Raw genomic sequence first — 19,609 nt, 5'->3', positions numbered from 1 at the left:
GTGACTTTACCGAAAAAACCAAAGAGTATGGATTGAGAATGGCTGAAATCGATTTTGATATTTATCTAAATTATTTCACCTCAATGTTAAAACGTTTACTCTTTTAAACGCTTGTCGATCCTCAATCGCGACAATTCATCGAGTGGCCACGGCGTGATTCTTGTTAAACCCGCCGTTTGTTCGTCACCTCGCGTGGACCAATGCGCTGCACGTTTTTTTTGTGTTGAACCTCTTTCGCACCGTACGCAGCCAACCGTGCTATAATCGGAGGTGCGTCGCTAACTACGTTTTCTTTCGGGCGTGTGTAATGACTTCATTGCCCAGCGGCCGTGATTATGTGAGCGGACAGATGTTCCTCGTTTGTGTCAGGAAAGCAAAACACATTTCAAGGCAATTAACGTGGAAGACCTGACCTGAGATTGGTTTACATGACTTCCCCAACACCTAAACACACAGACACACAAAGACGCGAAGGTTAATACGACATTAACCAATTCCCCACTCGCATTCAATTACTTTGGTTCTCAAAACAAGGACAAGTCTGATGCAACATCACTTTGTCCCATCGAGTGATGCTAATTCAGCCATTCTCTGTGTGCATTCATCGCTTTCTTCACCACTGGATTCCCATCAACATAATTTGCACAGTTGTATTTGTATGGGTTGAGCATTTTACTGTCTCGTAAATGGAATTTGTCTTTCACTGACACTACTGCGGTCATTCACTGTTGTTGTGATAGCAGTGTCCTGACTATAGCTGTAATTGAATGTAATTTGTCACATGTAGATTAATTCGATGTGTGAAAAAACTAATTCAGTCCATCCTAAATGCATTTATTTTAGAAACATTGAGGATGCGTACATTTGTATCCTGATTGTGACTAGGATAATGTTTTTGTAAGAACGTACACATTTGGTATTCATTTTTGCATGTATTTCCTGAAGAAAAAAATACATGCAAAAATAATTACTACTGTGAAACCATAGTAAACAATAAATGTACCAAATCTGTATATTATTATAACAATAACTCAACTCAACAATCTTACAGTCTCATACCAGATATTAATAATTCGTTGATTGTTTAAGAGGTATGAAATATACTCTATCCCATATTCTAAAGTGCCAAAAAAAGAGAATTTGCCTTTCATATTCTTCATTGAAATCAAGTACATATTATCATAGCACGGTTGGCTAAGTACGGTGGGAAATATATTCAACAAACATACATAATGCTGGCTGCAAAAACAGAAAGATCTGATTGCCAATTGCCACTGGCAAGCTGTGTAAGATTGGCGACTCGTGTACAAGCTGTAGCTCTCCGATGCGTTCTCGCGTTCGGAGAGCTTACAACTTGTGTTTTCTTCATTAAAACAATAAATAGAGTCTGCTTCGGCACCAAACACGCACGTAACAAAAACAACTAAGACCACCAGCCTACGGGCGTTCTGGACCAATGTTTCCCAGCAGTATTTGTTTCCTTCGGAAAACCACATCTCTGGGTTCCATTTTCAGAGCATCATCTGCAGAGTTCGGCCTGTTAAATAAAATATGCAGATAGCTGATGTTGCCGGTTAATGCATTTCATTGCTGTGTGAGATTCTGCATAATGGACTCCAATCACAGTTGCTTAGCGCTAGCCCAAACACCCAAAATGCTCAGCAGCTAGTAACCAACAGCGCTATTGATGGTGTTAAGAGACAGGGGTTAATACGTTCCTCGAACTGAGCAACGTTCTAAGAAACTGGGAAAAGTGACGATGCCATGGAATTCCAAAGTGGGAGCAGTGCGAGGAGTGAACGCATGCATGCTTTGTGGGAGTGTGAGTGGGGTGAGCGCATTGCATGTTGGGGGGCGGTGAGGGGGGTTGGGGGGGCACCTGTGTGGGATAGTGGATGAACTGCAGGGCCACGTTCCCAGAGACCATGGCCCCCAGGCAGGTGAGTGCGCACGCCATGTACATCCACTGCGCCGTGTGGTCCACGCCCGGGGAGGGTGCACAGCATCTCACTGAGCGTGGCAGAGGAGGACACCGCCGCACATTTGCCTTCCTCCTTCTTGAGTTCTCTGCCTGAGGTCAGGTTCAAGGTTCAAGTTCCCTGCATTCTATTTCATTGGCATAGAGTGCTTGGCATGGGGCCCTGGTGCACAAAATGAAAGCACGGTGGCGAGATGTTAACTATCTCTCCTGCTATGCAAGAGGTCGTGGATTCGATCCCGACCCTGACAATGCCTGTATATTTGGAGTTTGCATGTCTCTTTCCCCGGGTCCTCTGGCTTTTCCCTCCACATTTATAAACGACATGCGTTAGAGTATTTGGCTGCTATACATTTCCACATGATAAGCCACTTTATTTAGCTATCATCTGTGGCCAGGTCGCTTCTGAAAAATAACTAAATAGCTCAGTGGGCCTTACCCTTGTAAAATGTTTTTATATCTCAACGAAGTGGCTTATCGTGTGGAAATGCAGAGGAGCCAAATATTCTAAATACAAAACCGGAAGACCCGGAGGAAAATCCACACGACCACGGGGTAAACATGTAAACTCCAAATATACAGCAGGGGTCAGGGTCGGGATCGAACCCACGACCTCCTGTACACCAGGCCAGGTAGTCAACATCTCCATGGGGAGAGAGACACGCAAACTCCAAATATACAGCAGGCGTCAGGGTCGGGATCGAACCCACGACCTCCTGTATACCAGGCGAGGTTGTTGACATCCCGTGACCATGGCGAGATGGTTCCACTCTCCCCTGCAAACGAACGGGTCCCACGACTCTCGTCCCAAACATTTAGAATTTGACCTCCATAAATTGGAAGAAAAATATATGCATGTAATTGGGATTTTAGCGAGGGTTGGGGTTAGGTAAATAGATTCATTTAGGTATGCAACAGTGGAATGACAAATAGTTGTGAAATTAATAGAGTTATGGTTAGGTACAGCTATATACGCATGCATATATGTAGCATTAGGGGTTAAGGCATATAGATACGATTAGTCCAGATCTAAAATGTATTACAATGCACATTTAAAAGCCTTGTTTTGTGTATTGGAATTCAAAATCCATATCATATACAGCAGTAGTATTGTTACATTGCACTATTAAGGTTTCCTTTGCTTGTAATGAGAGCACCTGCAGATGCGCGTGTTGGTGACACACACTCACTCATCTTGGCAAACGCAGCGCCACTTGTGCACTGGATGAGCACGAGGGTGAGCGCGAACGTGAACATCTCCCCGTGCCCGTAGCGGCCCCGAGTGCTGTGCAGAAAACACAGAGGGCACAAACACCGGGCACAGTAATCACAACTACCAGCCATGCACACCACAGAGACACCAGCCATGCATACCACATAGCCACCAGGCACATTAACACCAGCCATAGACACAACACAGACACCAGCCACATTAACACTAGCCATAGGCACTACACACACCAGACACATTAACACTAGCCATAGACACAACACAGACACCATCCACATTAACACTAGCCATAGGCACTACACACACCATCCACATTAACAACAGCCATAGGCACTACACACACCAGACACATTACCACTAACCATAGACACAACACACACCACATTAACACTAGCCATAGACACAACACAGACACCAGCCGCATTAACACAAGCCATAGACACAACACACACCAACCACATTAACACTAGCCATAGACACAACACACACCACATTAACACCAGCCATAGACACAACACAGACACCAGACACATTTCGATTTAAAGCTTTCGTGACTGCAGGGATCCATCTTCTTGGTTCTTTCGGTAAAGTCACGTAGAAGGGAAGTAATAAAATAAGAAAAATAAAAACATAATAAAACAATTCTCACGACGTTTCGGCCACAACGCAAGCAGCCGTCCTCCTTCGCCGGAGGACGGCTGCTTGCGTTGTGGCCGAAACGTCGTGAGAATTGTTTTATTATGTTTTTATTTTTATTATTTTATTACTTCCCTTCTACGTGACTTTACCGAAAGAATCAAGAAGACCAGCCACATTAACACTAGCCATAGACACAACACACACCACATTAACACTAGCTATAGACACAACACACAACACCAGACACATTAACAGCAGCCATAGACACAACACAGACACCATTCACATTAACACTAGCCATAGACACAGCAAACACACCATCCACATTAACACAAGCCATAGACACAACACACACCAACCACATTAACACTAGCCATAGACACAACACACACCACATTAACACTAGCCATAGACACAACACAGACACCATCCACATTAACACCAGCCATAGACACAACACACCCCAGCCGCATAGGCATAAGTCATAGACACAACACATCCCAGCCGCATAGGCATAAGTCATAGACACTGCAGACACCGACCAAAGAAATTGGACACCACAGCCACATTCACCACAGGCGCCACAATCAGAAGCGCCACAGATACCGGTTTGCATGCACCACAAAACGCGCTGTCGCTGCGTCTCATGGCAAATGACAGCGCAATAGCCCGAAAGCGCACGCGGGCTTGTCGACTTTGCACTTCCATACAATTTTCTTTTTTTATGGAGTAGCCTACTGATGCACTATGGGTTTCATATCAGAAAAAAAAAACGCACTTACATAAAATAATGGAAAAAAGAGAAACCGGCGGTACGCCTGTAAATGTGAAAGTTGACGTGTCAAACGCGCCTTATAACTGTGTGATAGGACGTGCAGTCAGCGTCGCTCTCCGTGGCGCTGGCATTATCTCATTCGCGCAGGCTTATTCGCCCAGTCGCTTTGCTCACCATTCCAACGCTTATCGTGTAAATGCAGGAATGGTGGTGGTGATGATGATAATAATAATAATAAGAAGACACGCCGAGGAAAGAAAGACCGAGCAAATGATCCGGATTGTTCCGCGGCACAACACAACGCGCCGGACTTGGCGAACGCAGAGAATCGGCGTGCGTGCAAGATAAAGAAGCCTCCACCACCCACAACGTCTGCACAAGCCCCGAGCGAATTGGCGAGAAAGCGACATCTATGAGGCGCTTAACCAGCTTAAGCCCGAAAGGGGACAGGAGGGAATGCGCGTGGACATTAAGTGACCGAGACATCAGATAACGCCGGCCCACACCTGACGTTCAGACCCCATTCGTATACAGCCGTAACCACATCAACAACGACACGCTTATTTCACGCTCGCAAGTAAGCTGTTGATATCTGTATACTTTACTCTCGACCTCCCCCCCCCCCCCCCGAACATCACAATCTATTTATTTTTCCCTGGGGACTTGCGACTTGGAGGTCAGTCTAAAATATGTTTTGCCTATTGACCTATAAATCCTGGTACCTGCCCTACCCATGGATTGTGGGCAGAGAATGCGCATGGGGGGGATACGTGATCGTGAGACACTGAGGAGGAGACGACGGGTCTGGGTTTCACCGTGAAACGAGCTCCTCAGTTTGAGCTGCTCGTGCTGTTGTGAGTTCGTGGGCATGGAACGGACCCGTGACGTCGTTTCTTAAGGCCCGTGGTCACGTACAGGCCGAACACTTCGAAAAGGCGAGCAAGCGAAGCGTATCAAAATGTTATTTTTTTTCTTCTTCTACCTGGCAACATTGTGCGTGTAATTAATACGCTGAGCGGTTGTCTTCAAACGAACTCTGAGCACGCAGTCAATGACTGCAGGCCTGTAGTGATGCAAGTTTATGGAACGGAACAAGCCCTTTCAACCTCCCAGCACGTGGAGCAGAACGTCGGACATCACGTCACAGAGCTCTACTGCACAATCGCGACGTCCTACGCAGAAGTGGCGTTTCAAATTTCGAGTTTCAAGTTCATTTGGTATAATCAGCTGAGCGAGAACTCAAGCGATCAGGACGTCTCCTTTGCTGGTGAATTTGTCTGGTGAATTTGTCTGGGGAATTAGTTTCCTGCCAGATTGCTGTGCACCGTAGAGTTTCGTCCCAATTGAGTAATTTGGAGGGGAACGGCACAGCTGAGAGAAGGCACACCACGCACCAGTAGTTTGAGCACGAGAACAGTTTAATTCACTTTCACACCACTGAGGGAGCATCCCGACGCATATCTGGAGAAGCCTGCGCTGCAGCACCGATGCACGGTGGCCATCTGGCAAGGGTTAATACTCTTAGTTATTTCGGTAAAGTCACGTAGGTAAAAAATGAAATTAAAATTAATAAAAAATGAAATAAAAATCACGATGCAGCAAATCTGGCTGTGACGGTCCCACCTGATGACGGAGACTTGTGTTGCCTCCGAAACGTCTTTATTTTTATTTTATTTTTTATTAATTTTAATTTCATTTTTCACCTACGTGACTTTACCGAAAGAACTAAGAGTATGAATCCTTGCAGTCACGAAAGCTTCAAATCTACATCTGGCAAGGGTTAATCACGGTGAACGCCAGCAGAGGGCAGTATACTCTTGCTGATTTCGGGCTCTCGGTACCAGGTCCCGTTTAAACCACACACACACATACCTTGGGTGTATGATGGAATAAATAACTCGACATGCCGTTCTGTATCTCTGCATACATTTTTTTCTGGGATATGCCCCTAGTCCATCAGAAATGTTAATTAGCAGAACTTGTTAAAGAAAGCAAACCCCTGGACTGGTTTAGATCTTCTAGATCTCATCAGGAGACATAGGCGTTACCTTCCAGACATTGGTAAAATGTTCAACGCATGCGCGAGACGAGAGCGTTCACATGAGCAACCATGGTGTGTGTACTTTTCACTGATCATCGTGAGTATTATTAGAGTAATACAGTACAGGTAGTCCCCGAGTTACGATGGTCCGACTTACGATATTTCGATTCTACGATGGCGATAGCGATACGACAAAATTGCCATCAACAAGCTAACATCGTTCAAGTATGCAGACGACGGACAGAATATTGGTGAGTACAGTACAATATGATACGGTACTATACGTTCAATGCATGTGTGATACGTAGCTTTAGCGATTTCATTTTAAGGTTACCACGATACGATACGTTCAAAGCATGTTAAAAGTTTTTTTTTTTATAGCAGATAGGATTGTTTCCTGAATAAAACTTTCTATTAAATTGCAGTTCATATAGGTAGGCTAAGAATTTACCTTGTTTTTTATTTTACATTTCACTGTGCAATACAGTATTGTAATTAATAAATACATGCAGTATATAGTCTATACAGTACGGTACTGTAAATTGCTCTGTTTTGCTAAATTATCACCATTGTTTAAGACTCCTGGGTAGGCCAGGTCATCTTCGACTTACAATATTTCCGACTTACGATGTGGTCGTCGTAACGCATCTCCATCGTAAGTAGGGGACTACCTGTATTGTAATTAATTTAGCCAGGAAAGTCTCACTGAGTTTCAAGGCATCTTTCCAGGAGGGTCCTGCAATTGGGATGTTCTCCAATTTCATTTGTTTTTAAACAATATTTCGTTTCCTGTGGAAGGAAACCAGGGTAGCTGTAGAAAACCCCACAACGCATTCGAGGCGGTCACCAACCAACTCTCATGTTTTGCCCACTCTACAAATGAGGTTCAACAATTGCACATTCTGTGCTGCCACCTCCTGGCCGCGTCCGGCGCAGTGAGTGTTGGGAGTTTCATAATTCTCCGTGTGATCCATCAACTATGGCGCAAAGCACTTGTGGCGCAAAGCACTTGGTCACTGTGGTCACTTAGTCACTTGGTCTTTGTGGTCAAACTGTGGCGCAAAGCAGTTGGTGACTGTGGTCAAAGCAGTTGGTGACTGTGGTCAAAGCAGTTGGTGACTGTGGCCACTAAGTGACTTTGGTCACTGTGGTCAAACTGTGGCGCAAAGCACTTGGTCACGGGCCTGAGCCACCCCATCTGGCACCACCACTATTGACCACCTTGCTTTCCTAAAGTGCACTGTCAGCAAAACAATGTTTACCGGACATTCCTTTATTTGGCTAAACCTGACTGCGCTCAAACACAACTTAAAATATATGCTGATTTGGTCAATTCGTCATCGATTTGGCTGTTCCGTGCATTAGACACCCATGATTTCATGACCTATAATGTGACTCCCTTGCGATTTGCGAACATGCAAGAGTTAAGTGGAATTGGAAAGCGGAGCGGGGGTGGGGGTGGGGGGTGGAATTGATCATGCAACTGGGCTCGAGTGGGAATTCGAATGCGTTTTTTTCCCCTTCTACATTGGCTCAACGACCCGACGGGGTGGGTAGCGAGCCTGGCGAGGCAAGTCGCGTGGTGGTGGTGGCGGCTGCGTGTTGGGGCTCAGATAAAGAGGAGCTGCAACACGCGTGACGAAGCACACGCGGCTTTCGCCAAACCAACCCGGGCCATGCAACGGAAAGACAAAGCCAGCCAGCCACGCACCCCATCCCCTCCCACACATGACCTTGAACGACCCACGCGCTCAAGGGACGCGCATGAATGAAAACATTATCATCAGGCCACTACCCTTTATTTACCCCACGGGAGTCTCACAGAATCTCGCGACTCTGCTTTTTTCAATGCAATCCTGCATTGAGATGTTTAGCCAATTTCTTTACATGTACAGGATATGTAAAGACATAATCATTCTCAATCCGCCAATAGATTGAAGACCTGAAAACGTAATGTGGGTGATGGGATTTGATTCAACATATTTGGTGAACGGGGTGAGATGGGTGGGCGGGGAAGGGGGAAGGATAGGTTCTGATATTGCGGCCGATGCATGCCGTGGCTGGGAAGCGAATTCTCTCTCTATCAGCTCTCTCTCCTGTTTAATTTATCCAGAAAAAACCCTCATTGAGTCCCCAGGTGGCATGGTGGAGTAGTTGGTAACTTGTGTCTCAGAGCAAAAAGGCCCTGAGTTCGATTTCCGACTCCGTGCGCCTTTTTAAAGAGGAGTTTTTACGTCCTCCCCGTGTTCTGCATTCGTTTCCTATGGGTCTTCCGGTTTCCTGACAACAAACAACACGTACATTGTTACGAGTATTGCCATGCCAATGCTGAAATATTACCTACGCATTACTCAATTGGGATTGCCAAAGCAATATCGCCCCCTACTGATAAAACTTGACAGGGCCTTCCTGACAAAATAGGGTTCAGCAAGGATTTCCTGGGTAAACAAGCATAATAATAATAAATACATACTGTATAAATATGAATCCTGCAATGGGATGTTTGGCCAATTCCATTCGCGTTCGGCACGTTCAAGCTAACTGGCGTACCCTCGAGAAAATCCATACTCAAGCGACGAACACTCAAAGCTCCGCACAGATTAAATCCGTGACGATACTGCCTTCTCCTGGCCACTCGCAGCATTACTTAGCATTAAGCATGAGCTTGTTAAGCAAGCATTCCCAACCACATACTCGTTCTACGCAAACGGAAATTACATCAATTTGGTACATTTACATAATCACATTCCAGCGTTAGCAATCAAACATAGAGAAACAACAGCTCAGAGACGGTTTACAATTTCAGTGCCAGAGGCGGTTGTATAAAGGCCCGTGCAATGGGCCTTATTCCCTTGGCCATTACTAATTTATCCCCTTCTGATTAAGTGCACTAGTTCCCAATGTGTTCAATACTGACTTAATTAATGGCCTGTTGCTGATTTGTGAACTCCTGCTCAGCCCGCGCGTGATTTGGCAGCTCTTGGCAAGTCCTGACGTGGTGAATTAATGTCTCATTCGACAAAGCCTGACGTTGCCAACGCCAGCGAGTTAAAGTGAGAGTCAATGAGAGGAGAACGATGCACCCCCCACCTCCACCTCGTGCCCGGGAATGCCCCTGGTCGTGGGTATGGGAAGGAGTTGATGGTGGAGTCGGTTGGGTGGCGCCGAGTCAGGAGAGAGAGTGGAGACGGGAGGCATTCACTGACATCGACACGTGACCTCGCATACCTGGTTCTACATCTACTGACCACGCAAACCTGCCCTCCATGCACACATTTGCTAAAGTACACATCTGAGCCTAATGCACACATGTCCTCTTACAAACAACTGTTCCTCCACACACACACCCGTCCCTGTCCACACACCTGTTCACCCGTACACATGCACGTCTTCCCACACTCATGTTCCTCCCGACATACCTGTTCCCACACACACCTGTTCCCACACACACACACCCGTTCCTTTCCACACACACACACTGGTTCTCCCGTGCCCCCGCACCTGTCCTCCCCACACACACATACCTGTTCTCCCGTACACATGCACCTGTTCCCCCATGCGCACCTATCCTCCCACCGACATGAACGCACATGAGGGCGTGGAGATGCACGTAAGCATGCAAAGCACGCGCGGTCGTGCACAGAGGGTAACGCATTTCTGGAGACGTTTTATTTGATCAATTTAAGCAATTGTCTATAGGATCATGAAGTGAAAACCATACCACGTGAAGTAAATTAATTAAGCAATGTCCGTCAAAGTACGAAAGGTAATGACGCTTGAAAGTAGGCGGCACGCGAACCCGCTGGGCTGAATTAATGCGGCTGAAATTAAAATCACTGGAGCATAATGTAAAAAAAAAAGATCGACTTTCAATTAAGGTTCTCGGGAGTCAAGAAGAGGATTTCACACTTGTCACCACGATGCACTTGCCTTCCCTGACACGTTCATGTCCATTACCGATTTTCTCGCACTGGCGTTGGAGTCGACGGCAGACGTTCCATTACCGTGTCAATTGCCAGTCAGTCGCCAAAATGCCATCGCCAGCAAAAAAAACAACCGGGGGGATCCTTAAAGCCAGCCATAATTATCCCATTAGTTTCGAATAAGTGGTGTTTGTTTTGCATCACCCTATAAGGGTGCCCTTCACCTTTGCTCAATGGTATGCAGACCAGAATCATCAGTGGGATTCCATGGCAAACTGTGCCCTACCGCAGTGTTTTTTTTGGACAGACAGTAAGGCAGCGGTTTAAGTGAGGGATGCGTTCCTGAAATGTGCGACGACGACAGCGATTTACAGGGTAGGGTGGTGGAGGCGAAGGCTGAGGAGGTGACGGATAACGAGAGCGACGTGTGAGTTGGAGCGACGCAAATCAGGTAGAGGTGTTAAGAATGTAACGACGTATTTGCGAAACTACGTGAAAGGTGGATACGTAAATCGGGGTATTACCGTACGATGAATCGTAAATCACAAAAGCGCTCTAAGTCGGTGTTTCTCAAAACCCCAGTCCTCACGTTGCCTTCCCCTTCTCCCCCACCCACCCCTTCTCCCCCACCCACCCCTTCTCCCCCACCCACCCCTTCTCCCCCACCCACCCCTTCTCCCCCACCCACCCCTTCTCCCCCACCCACCCCTTCTCCCCCACCCACCCCTTCTCCCCCACCCACCCCTTCTCCCCCACCCACCCCTTCTCCCCCACCCACCCCTTCTCCCCCACCCACCCCTTCTCCCCCACCCACCCCTTCTCCCCCACCCACCCCTTCTCCCCCACCCACCCCTTCTCCCCCACCCACCCCTTCTCCCCCACCCACCCCTTCTCCCCCACCCACCCCTTCTCCCCCACCCACCCCTTCTCCCCCACCCACCCCTTCTCCCCCACCCACCCCTTCTCCCCCACCCACCCCTTCTCCCCCACCCACCCCTTCTCCCCCACCCACCCCTTCTCCCCCACCCACCCCTTCTCCCCCACCCACCCCTTCTCCCCCACCCACCCCTTCTCCCCCACCCACCCCTTCTCCCCCACCCACCCCTTCTCCCACACCCACCCCTTCTCCCACACCCACCCCTTCTCCCACACCCACCCCTTTCCCACACCCACCCCTTCCCCCCACTGCAAATTTGCGTCATTGGCAACCATCAGGTGTGTCGGAATTCTATTTCCATACGAGTGGAAAATAATCGTAAAACTGGAAAGACAACAACAATGGTCAGAGGTGGGGGGGTGGACGGAGTCATGAGAACTTGCTTGCGAGAAATACTGCCCTCAATCAATCCATCGAGTGTTTTTTTTTACTTCCCTATAAATAACCAAGCTAGTTTCCTAGCCCTTGTTAATCTACTGCCGGACGAAGAACCCTTCCCTCCCCCAACCTCAACTCCGGTCATGTACCGTTTCACCGTTCTTCACCGCGCTTGCGACTGAGAGTCGGTGAAGTGAGCATCCCAGGCCCAACTGAAGTATCACCCGCCACTGATGCTAGCTCGTGGCTGGGAATTCAACTCAGTTTGCTGGTCACTCACTGAACGAGAGCACGACTAGTCTCTAAAATGGAAGCATCTCTCTCTAAGGCCACGAGGCTACCCTTCAGCCACGAACTGCAGTATCGGGCTATACCCACAGTGTAGATTCTCCTCCTTACATCTGATGCACTCTTGGAGGCAACACATTTATTTAACACCTACACACGGGGTAACTGCCCCTGAACAGAATAACAACCTGTGGTGGTGACCACTAGGCTAATTACACTAATTACAACATAACTCGCTACCACGGACCGGACCACAGCCCGCGTTCAGGTCCGCGTGTTGGAGACTCGGTAAAACGTAGGCTTGGCTGGCTCCGCCCTTGGCCACGACCACCTTTCATAATCCTCTAGCAGGATCTGGACCCGGACCACGTGACTACCCCTAGCCCCCACTTAGGGCCCCTTTGTAGACTTAACCGGTCACGTGTCCTCTCAGGTCAACCAGAGTGCCATGGCCTTTAGTAACCCTGGCACACCCACACCCTATCCTGTAGGGCTGGCACTGCACGCCAAGCGTGGTGCCACCTAGCGCTATCAACCAGCGCTCACCAAGCCCCTCTAGGGCCGGTACTACACCCACATCATAGTGGTGTCCGCGATGTCATTACATCGCACGCCGTGCCTCTCTAGGGCCGGCGCAGCACAGTGACATCCCGCGATGTCACTACATCACCCCCCCCCCCCTTCGTAACACTCAGCCGTCCCAGCTGTTAACTCCCCCTTCAAAACGGACAAAACGAACAACCCCTATGTGTGCCTCAACAAATAAATACCCAAATCCCTCTATACAATATAAACACTATCTACAAATAAACAGGAACTAACGGGGAGAGGGGACGGAAGTACAGAAGAACAATAAACAAAAGCAAGGGAAGAGAGAGAGAGAGAGAAAAAATGCAGTAAAACACGAACGCTCGGGACCCCCTCCATCACCAGCATCTCCCACCCTCACCGTGTAACAACACCCGCAAGCACAATCAAGGCTAGGTTCAGCCAATAACCAATACGGCCTGCTGAGTGCGACAACCAACTGACGGTGTGGGAGTGCGTGTGTATGGGGATCACGAAAACCGAAGAGTCTTTGATAGAGTCCTTGTGGCCGGGCCCCCAGGGGAGGTGGGCTTACTCTCCCTGGATGTCCCTGGGGGAATTTGCAAATGTCCCATCGAACCCGGATACGCACGAAGAGCAGTCGGCCGGGCAGACGGGCTCTCTTCTCCCGAATCCAGTGGAGACGGCGCAGGTGGCGGCTTTGGGGACGTTAAACGTGCGGCACCTGAGGACGGGATCACATGACTCCCCTGAGGCCCAACCTCAGCGGGTACGCACCTCAGCTCGCCAGACACATCTGACACTCGGCCCCTGCGTCGTGGAGATGGGATGAATTCACGCGGTGCGATGAAAGGCTTGAGGCGCGAGGGATGTACAAACCAACTCCGGCAATCCAAGCGAATCTGGACACACTCGGGGCCGAACGACCTGAATCCCATCAACCGGCCCCCTCCAGGGTTTAAACAATTTGGGTGACGTTACCACCGGTACCTGTGGACAGTGCAACCAGACTCTGCTACCTGGAACCCACTCTTTGTGCATAAAGGTGGGAACCTCTCAGTCGCTCATTTGCCAATTGCCACGAATTGGGAATTTCTCTCGAAGCCTCACGCACTTCCGAAAGCTTCTAAAGGGTAAAGCGCATAGAGTCAGAAATGTTAGATTTAGCCTTGTTTGGCGCGGCTCATAATTGGACATCAATCGGGGGGTCGTGTTCTCTTCCGTACATCAAAAAAATGGTGAGGGGCCATTCTATAGGCAGCCAGGACTCCGGGAACATGCGAGTCCCAGTCAAGCTGGGACTCGCTGACCTGATGGCTCAGCATAGAGGTCAGAGTCCTGTGCAGCCGCTCCACCATTCCATCCGTCTGGGGGTGGTATGGCGACGTACGTACTTTCTTTGTTCCCAACAAGTCGCACACCTCCCGCAGTAATTTAGAAGAAAATGTGTTGCCCTAATCGGTCAGAAGATGCTCAGGGGCACCCTTGTCCATCACATAGCCATCGAGGAATGCCTCGGTGATGGCCACCGCTGATTGGTTGGGGAGCGGCCAGGCCATCGGCCAGCGTGAAAAATACTCAACACCCACTAGCAAATGCTTATTCCCACGAGGGGTAGTGGGAAATGAACCAAGGATATCAAGAGCGACCAGCTCGTTTATGTGGGAGACCTGAATGTTTTGCAACGGTGGACAACAGGGTTTAGACGGGGGTTTCCGCAGCGCGCACTGCACACACCCCTTCAATACATCTGCGACGTCTTCCGCCATTCCAGGCCAGAAGAAGTCGAGTTTAAGTGTAGCTTGCGACTTATGCACCCCCAGGTGCAATAATCGCTCGTGCACCGCCCAGATGACTTTACCCTGTAGGGCAGTAGGCACAACAATGTTGTAACGGCGCAACCCTCTGTCCCAATGCATGAGCAATCCGTCTCTGAGGATGAAAGAGGCTACACCCCGTCGATCCCCCCCCCCCCCCCCGTCAGCCTCCTTGACACTGCGTCGTAACTTAAGCAGGGAAGCATCCTCAACCTGGAGGCGCCCCCACTCCACATGGTCCAAGCCAATGATGGTGTCACACGCCACAGGACCATCGGCTACCTCAGAGTTTTCAACCCCGGCGGATGCCGCAAGGAGAGGGGGCAAGTCCTCAGTAGGGGTTTTACAACGCCCCAAGCCAAAGAAACATGCACACTCGTCGCTCATTGGTAATTGCAACAGGGCGTCCGTGTTCGTGTGTCGGGTACCTTTGCGATAGGAAGCAGTCAAGGAATAGTCCTGGAGTACTTCCAACCAACATGAAAGTTGGCCAGACGGCTGCTCAATACGTAGCGCGTACTGTAGCGCTGCATGGTCAGAACGCACCTCAAAGCGTCTGCCATGAAGATAGGGGTGATACTGTTGCACAAAAAAAACAATAGCCAAGATTTCCCGGTGTGTAACACAGTACCGTTGTTTGGGCGGAGACAGCACTCTGCTGCCATATTCGACAACACTTTCGACTCCATTGACAACTTGAGACAGAGCAGCACCAATTCCAGGCGTTACTAACATCTGTATCAAGGACAAACGGCAAAGAAAAGTCGGGGTAGTGGAGGGGCGTTCACCAAGTCATCTCGGAGCGCAACAAATGCGGCCTCCTCCTCCTCCCCCCAATGGAACTTCTGACCTTTTGTGTGTCAAGGCATGGAGAGGTTTGGCGATAGTGGTGAACCTGGCGACAAAATGGCGGTAATATGAAACTCCGCACCCCCCCCCCCCCACCGACGTGGGGGTCGGCCAAGTACGAACACACGCGGTTTTGTCCGGGTCCATCGCTATCCCTGATTTACTGACTATGTGACCAAGATACCGAACATATTTTTAGAGCAGGTGACACTTCTGCGGTTTAAATTTGAGGTTCGCCGCATGCATTTAAAAAAAGACAGCACATAACCATTCAAGATGTTCTTTAAACATACGGATAAAAATGATAACATAGTCTCACTGGAGGCCAGCTAGAACCAGTTCCATCAATCGCTGGAACATAGCTGGTGCGGAATGAAGACCGATCGGAAGACGATTGAATTCAAATAAGCCTTGCCGTGTACGAAAGGCTGTCTTGGGCTTAGAGGATTCATCTAGCGGCAACTGCTAAAATCCGGATAGGTCAAGAGTCAAAAAATAGCGTGCTCCCGCTAGAGCATCCAGGGAATCGTCCATCCAAGGAAGAAGGTAAGCGTCAGCCACAGAGATCTTATTAAGCTTACGGAAGTCAACACAGAAGCGCAAACTACCATCCAGCTCTTTAACAAGAACAATTGGGGCTCCCCACAGGCTGGAGGACAGCGAGATATCGGAGGCCAACATTTCATCAACCGACAGACGTACGTGTTCCTTTTCCGTCGGGCTCAGCCTGTAGTGGAGGAGTTCTGCGAGGCGGGTGTGGGCTGCGCGGCCCTCTTACCCTGACGGCGGTGAGCTGTCGCGTGGATGGTCAACGCGATGCTCTGCCGACGGCGCCTCACTTCCTTTCTCCGGGGTCACTATCCCTGGGGCTGTTTGATGGATAACTTCGTCGTCCTCATCGTTCGACGTCCTGGAATGTAGTCTGCTTCGCGTAAACATAACCTAACTCGGCTAGCTTACTAATAAAAGAACGTTTGGCCACTTCCGACACCAGTTTTAGTGAGTTCAACTGAGTCGCAGACGTACTATTGGAGGCAACACATTTATTTAACACCAACACACGGGGTAACTGCCCCTTGACAGAATAAGAACCTATGGTGGTGACCACCAGGCTAACTACACTAATTACAAAATAACTAGCTACATTGGACTAGACCATAGCTCAGGTCCAGATCCATGTGTTGGAGACTCGGTAGAACGTAGGACGTAGAAGAAGGCTTCTTCAAGATGAACAACAATGCCGGTCCCTCTGGGGGACCCGGCTGATATTCCCTGCGGCGTAGCTGGCTCCGCCCTTGGCCACGACCACCTTCCAGAATCCTCGAGCAGAATCTGGACCCGGACCACGTTTCCACCCCTAGCCCCACTTGGGGCCCCTTTGTAGACTTAACCGGTCACGTGTCCTCTCGGGTCAACCAGAGTGCCATGGCCTTTAGTAACCTCGGCACACCCACACCTAATCCTGTGGGGCTGGCACTGCATGCCAAGCGTGGTGCCACCTAGCGCTATCAACCGGTGCTCACTAAGCCCCTCTAGGGCCGGTACTACACCCACAAAGTGGTGTCCGCGATGTTGTTACATCGCACGCCGTGCCTCTCTCGGGCCAGCACAGCACAGTGACATTCCGCGATGTCACTACACATCCATACACTGGTACCCATTCACGTCAATTGACGAGACCTGGGCAGGTAAACGTCATTTGTTTGTGCAATTCACAATCAAGGGCTCAAGCTCCGAATGATCACCATCATCATCAGCTATGATCAATCCACTGCTTGATGAAAACCTCCCAAAGCCATCTTCTTCTCTCACACTCCTGCAATGTAACAACCCACCCAGCTCAGAGAGCTTAGAATGTCTGAGCTGGAGACGATCTGATTTCATCACTCCATATCAAACAATCATCTTCACTAACCTGCTTCCGTTCCTCCCTTAAAACCCATCTCTTCTCCCCAGCTCTCCCCTACTGCTACTCCTTGCCCCCCAGCTACGATCAGAACTACCCCAACCCCGATCATCACCCCTGTCCCGATCACTACCCCTATAACTATACACCCAACCCTTCCTTAACCACGCCCACCTGTCCTCCAAGCTGTCACCATAACCACACCAGCGCTTTTAATAACCCCACTATTTATTTCCACCACGATGATCTTATGTGCAATTTTGTATTTGTTGTAAAGCGCCTTGGGGGTAAGGTGCTATCGAAATCGATATAAAATGATATATCCATAGTGGACGTCCTCTCAGCGTTGCTGACACCTGAATGGGCGGCAGCAACATGCCGCACACATAACGCAGACAGCAGCCAAGCTCACACCTTCCCGTCGAGTCCTCCTCGCCATGTTACCCACCCTATGCCCCCTCCAGCCCCATGTTTAACCTCTCATCCTCTTGCTTCTTTAGTTCTTCTTCCTAAAGTTATTCAAACATTACTGTTCCCTCTCTCAAATGCCGCTGTTTTAGTCTCAGCCACCGGCCACGTCTTCAGTTCTGCATATTAAACTAAACTATGCAACTAAACTATTTTTTGTTTTAAAAGGTACGGCCCACTGAGCCATATAGATCTTTTTCAGTAGCGACCTGGCCACAAATTATAGCTCTCACGTGGCAATTTATGGCAGCCAAATATTCGAAACGCTTGTTTCTAAATGTGGAGGGAAAAACCAGAGGGAAATCTATACGACCACGGGGAGAACATGCAAACTCCAAATATACAGGCATCAGGGTCGAACCCACAACCTCCAGTATACCAGGCGAGGTAGTAGTTAACATCTCGCCATTGTGGTGCCCATATTAATCAGTGCATTTTATATAATATGACATATTGATCGGAAATATGGACCTCAAATGATAAATTGAGCAAAGAAGCGGAGTAAGCTGCACGCTAATGTGCATCGCGCTCGTCAATCCAATGCTGGACGAAGCCCCCCCCCCCCCCATACCGTGCAGGACTTTTGACCATACTTCAGCACGCTGGTCAATGCGAGCCGTTGAAGGTGCGCGGGTGAGTGCTGCACAGACCTCTGCTGCCGACAGCGCCCACTGCACGTGTATGCTTGCTACGTGGTCGCCCATCCTAGCACTATCCAGGCTCACAACCCCACTGCGCTCCCAATGTCGGATAGAATCGGACACATCCGATTGGATCGCAGGCATTCCATGGACAGAAATATATTCTTCTTGGTTCTTTCGGTAAAGTCACGTAGAAGGGAAATAATAAAATAAAAAAAATTAAACATAATAAAATAATTCTCACGACGTTTCGTTGTGGCCGAAACGTCGTGAGAATTATTTTATCATGTTTACATTTTATTATTTTATTATTTCCCTTCTACGTGACTTTACCGAAAGAACCAAGAAGATGAATCCCTGCAGTCACGAAAGCTTTAAATCGAAATAGAAATATATTTTTAAAAAGGCGCGCGTGAATCAGAAGACACACCACCTCTCGTCGAACAGTGCACAAGACAAAGATCCCCCATATAGCCTTAACAGACTGGAGGAGCAAGTATTCTTAGCGAGCACCTATAAACGCCAGCAGGGCACACCAGGGGGTGGGTTGCGCAGGAACGGTTCAGATAATCGTCACTGGTGTCGGCCGCGAGCGGGAATCGAACTCGGTTCGCCGGGTTCGTAGCGGCGGCGCGCTACCGCGGGCCACACGTGCGTCACGCACATGGTCTCTTGCAGAACGCCGTAGTAGAAGTAGCAGACGAACACGCCGAGGAAGCACACGAGGAGCTTCACTCGCTCGTTGGCCATGGCGCCGTGCAGCCAAGCGCACGGCCTGGTAGCGGGGTCCTCTGCCAGGTGCGCCACGGTGGTCGACGCGTCACCTCCTTCAGGCTGGGCGAGGTGGCACCGAGCGGCCTCTGCATGCTGTGTGCCTTCCTGGGCCATGAGGACCACACGTTCTGAAGTCTCCAAGCGGCGACCTGATCATCGCGACACGCAGCACGAAGAACAGCGAGCTCAGGATTACAGCTTTCCGACTAATTCTAGATTTGAAGCTTTCGTGACTGCAAGGATTCATATTCTTGGGTTTTTTCGGTAAAGTCACGTAGGTAAAAATAAAATAAAAATCACGACGTTTCGGAGGCAACACAACCCTCCGTCTTCAGGTGGAACCGTCACAGCACGCTCGCTGTATCAAGTAAATGTTGCCTCCGAAACGTCGTGATTTTTTATTTTATTTTAATTT

General features: G+C 49.1%; 1 protein-coding gene across 1 annotated transcript in view; it reads right to left on the bottom strand.

The window, feature by feature from the left end:
* LOC144727170 (solute carrier family 35 member B1-like) overlaps positions 1–19,337 on the bottom strand; it is a 33,733-nt gene extending 14,396 nt beyond the window's left edge. The window contains exons 1-5 of the mRNA XM_078605841.1: positions 19,085–19,337; positions 13,371–13,463; positions 3,169–3,263; positions 1,880–2,010; positions 414–444 (exon numbers count right to left, since the gene is read on the bottom strand). Of these exons, the coding sequence (XP_078461967.1) occupies positions 414–444; positions 1,880–2,010; positions 3,169–3,263; positions 13,371–13,463; positions 19,085–19,308 (574 nt within the window). The 5' untranslated portion in view covers positions 19,309–19,337. The remainder of the gene's footprint in view (positions 1–413; positions 445–1,879; positions 2,011–3,168; positions 3,264–13,370; positions 13,464–19,084) is intronic.
* Between the last annotated feature and the right edge of the window lie 272 nt (positions 19,338–19,609).

This window comes from Lampetra planeri, chromosome 2, assembly GCF_965212315.1.
Source record: "Lampetra planeri chromosome 2, kcLamPlan1.2.h2, whole genome shotgun sequence".
Lineage (NCBI taxonomy): Eukaryota > Metazoa > Chordata > Hyperoartia > Petromyzontiformes > Petromyzontidae > Lampetra > Lampetra planeri.
Note: the sequence above shows the minus strand (reverse complement) of the source record. Positions and strands in the feature narration are given on the sequence as shown.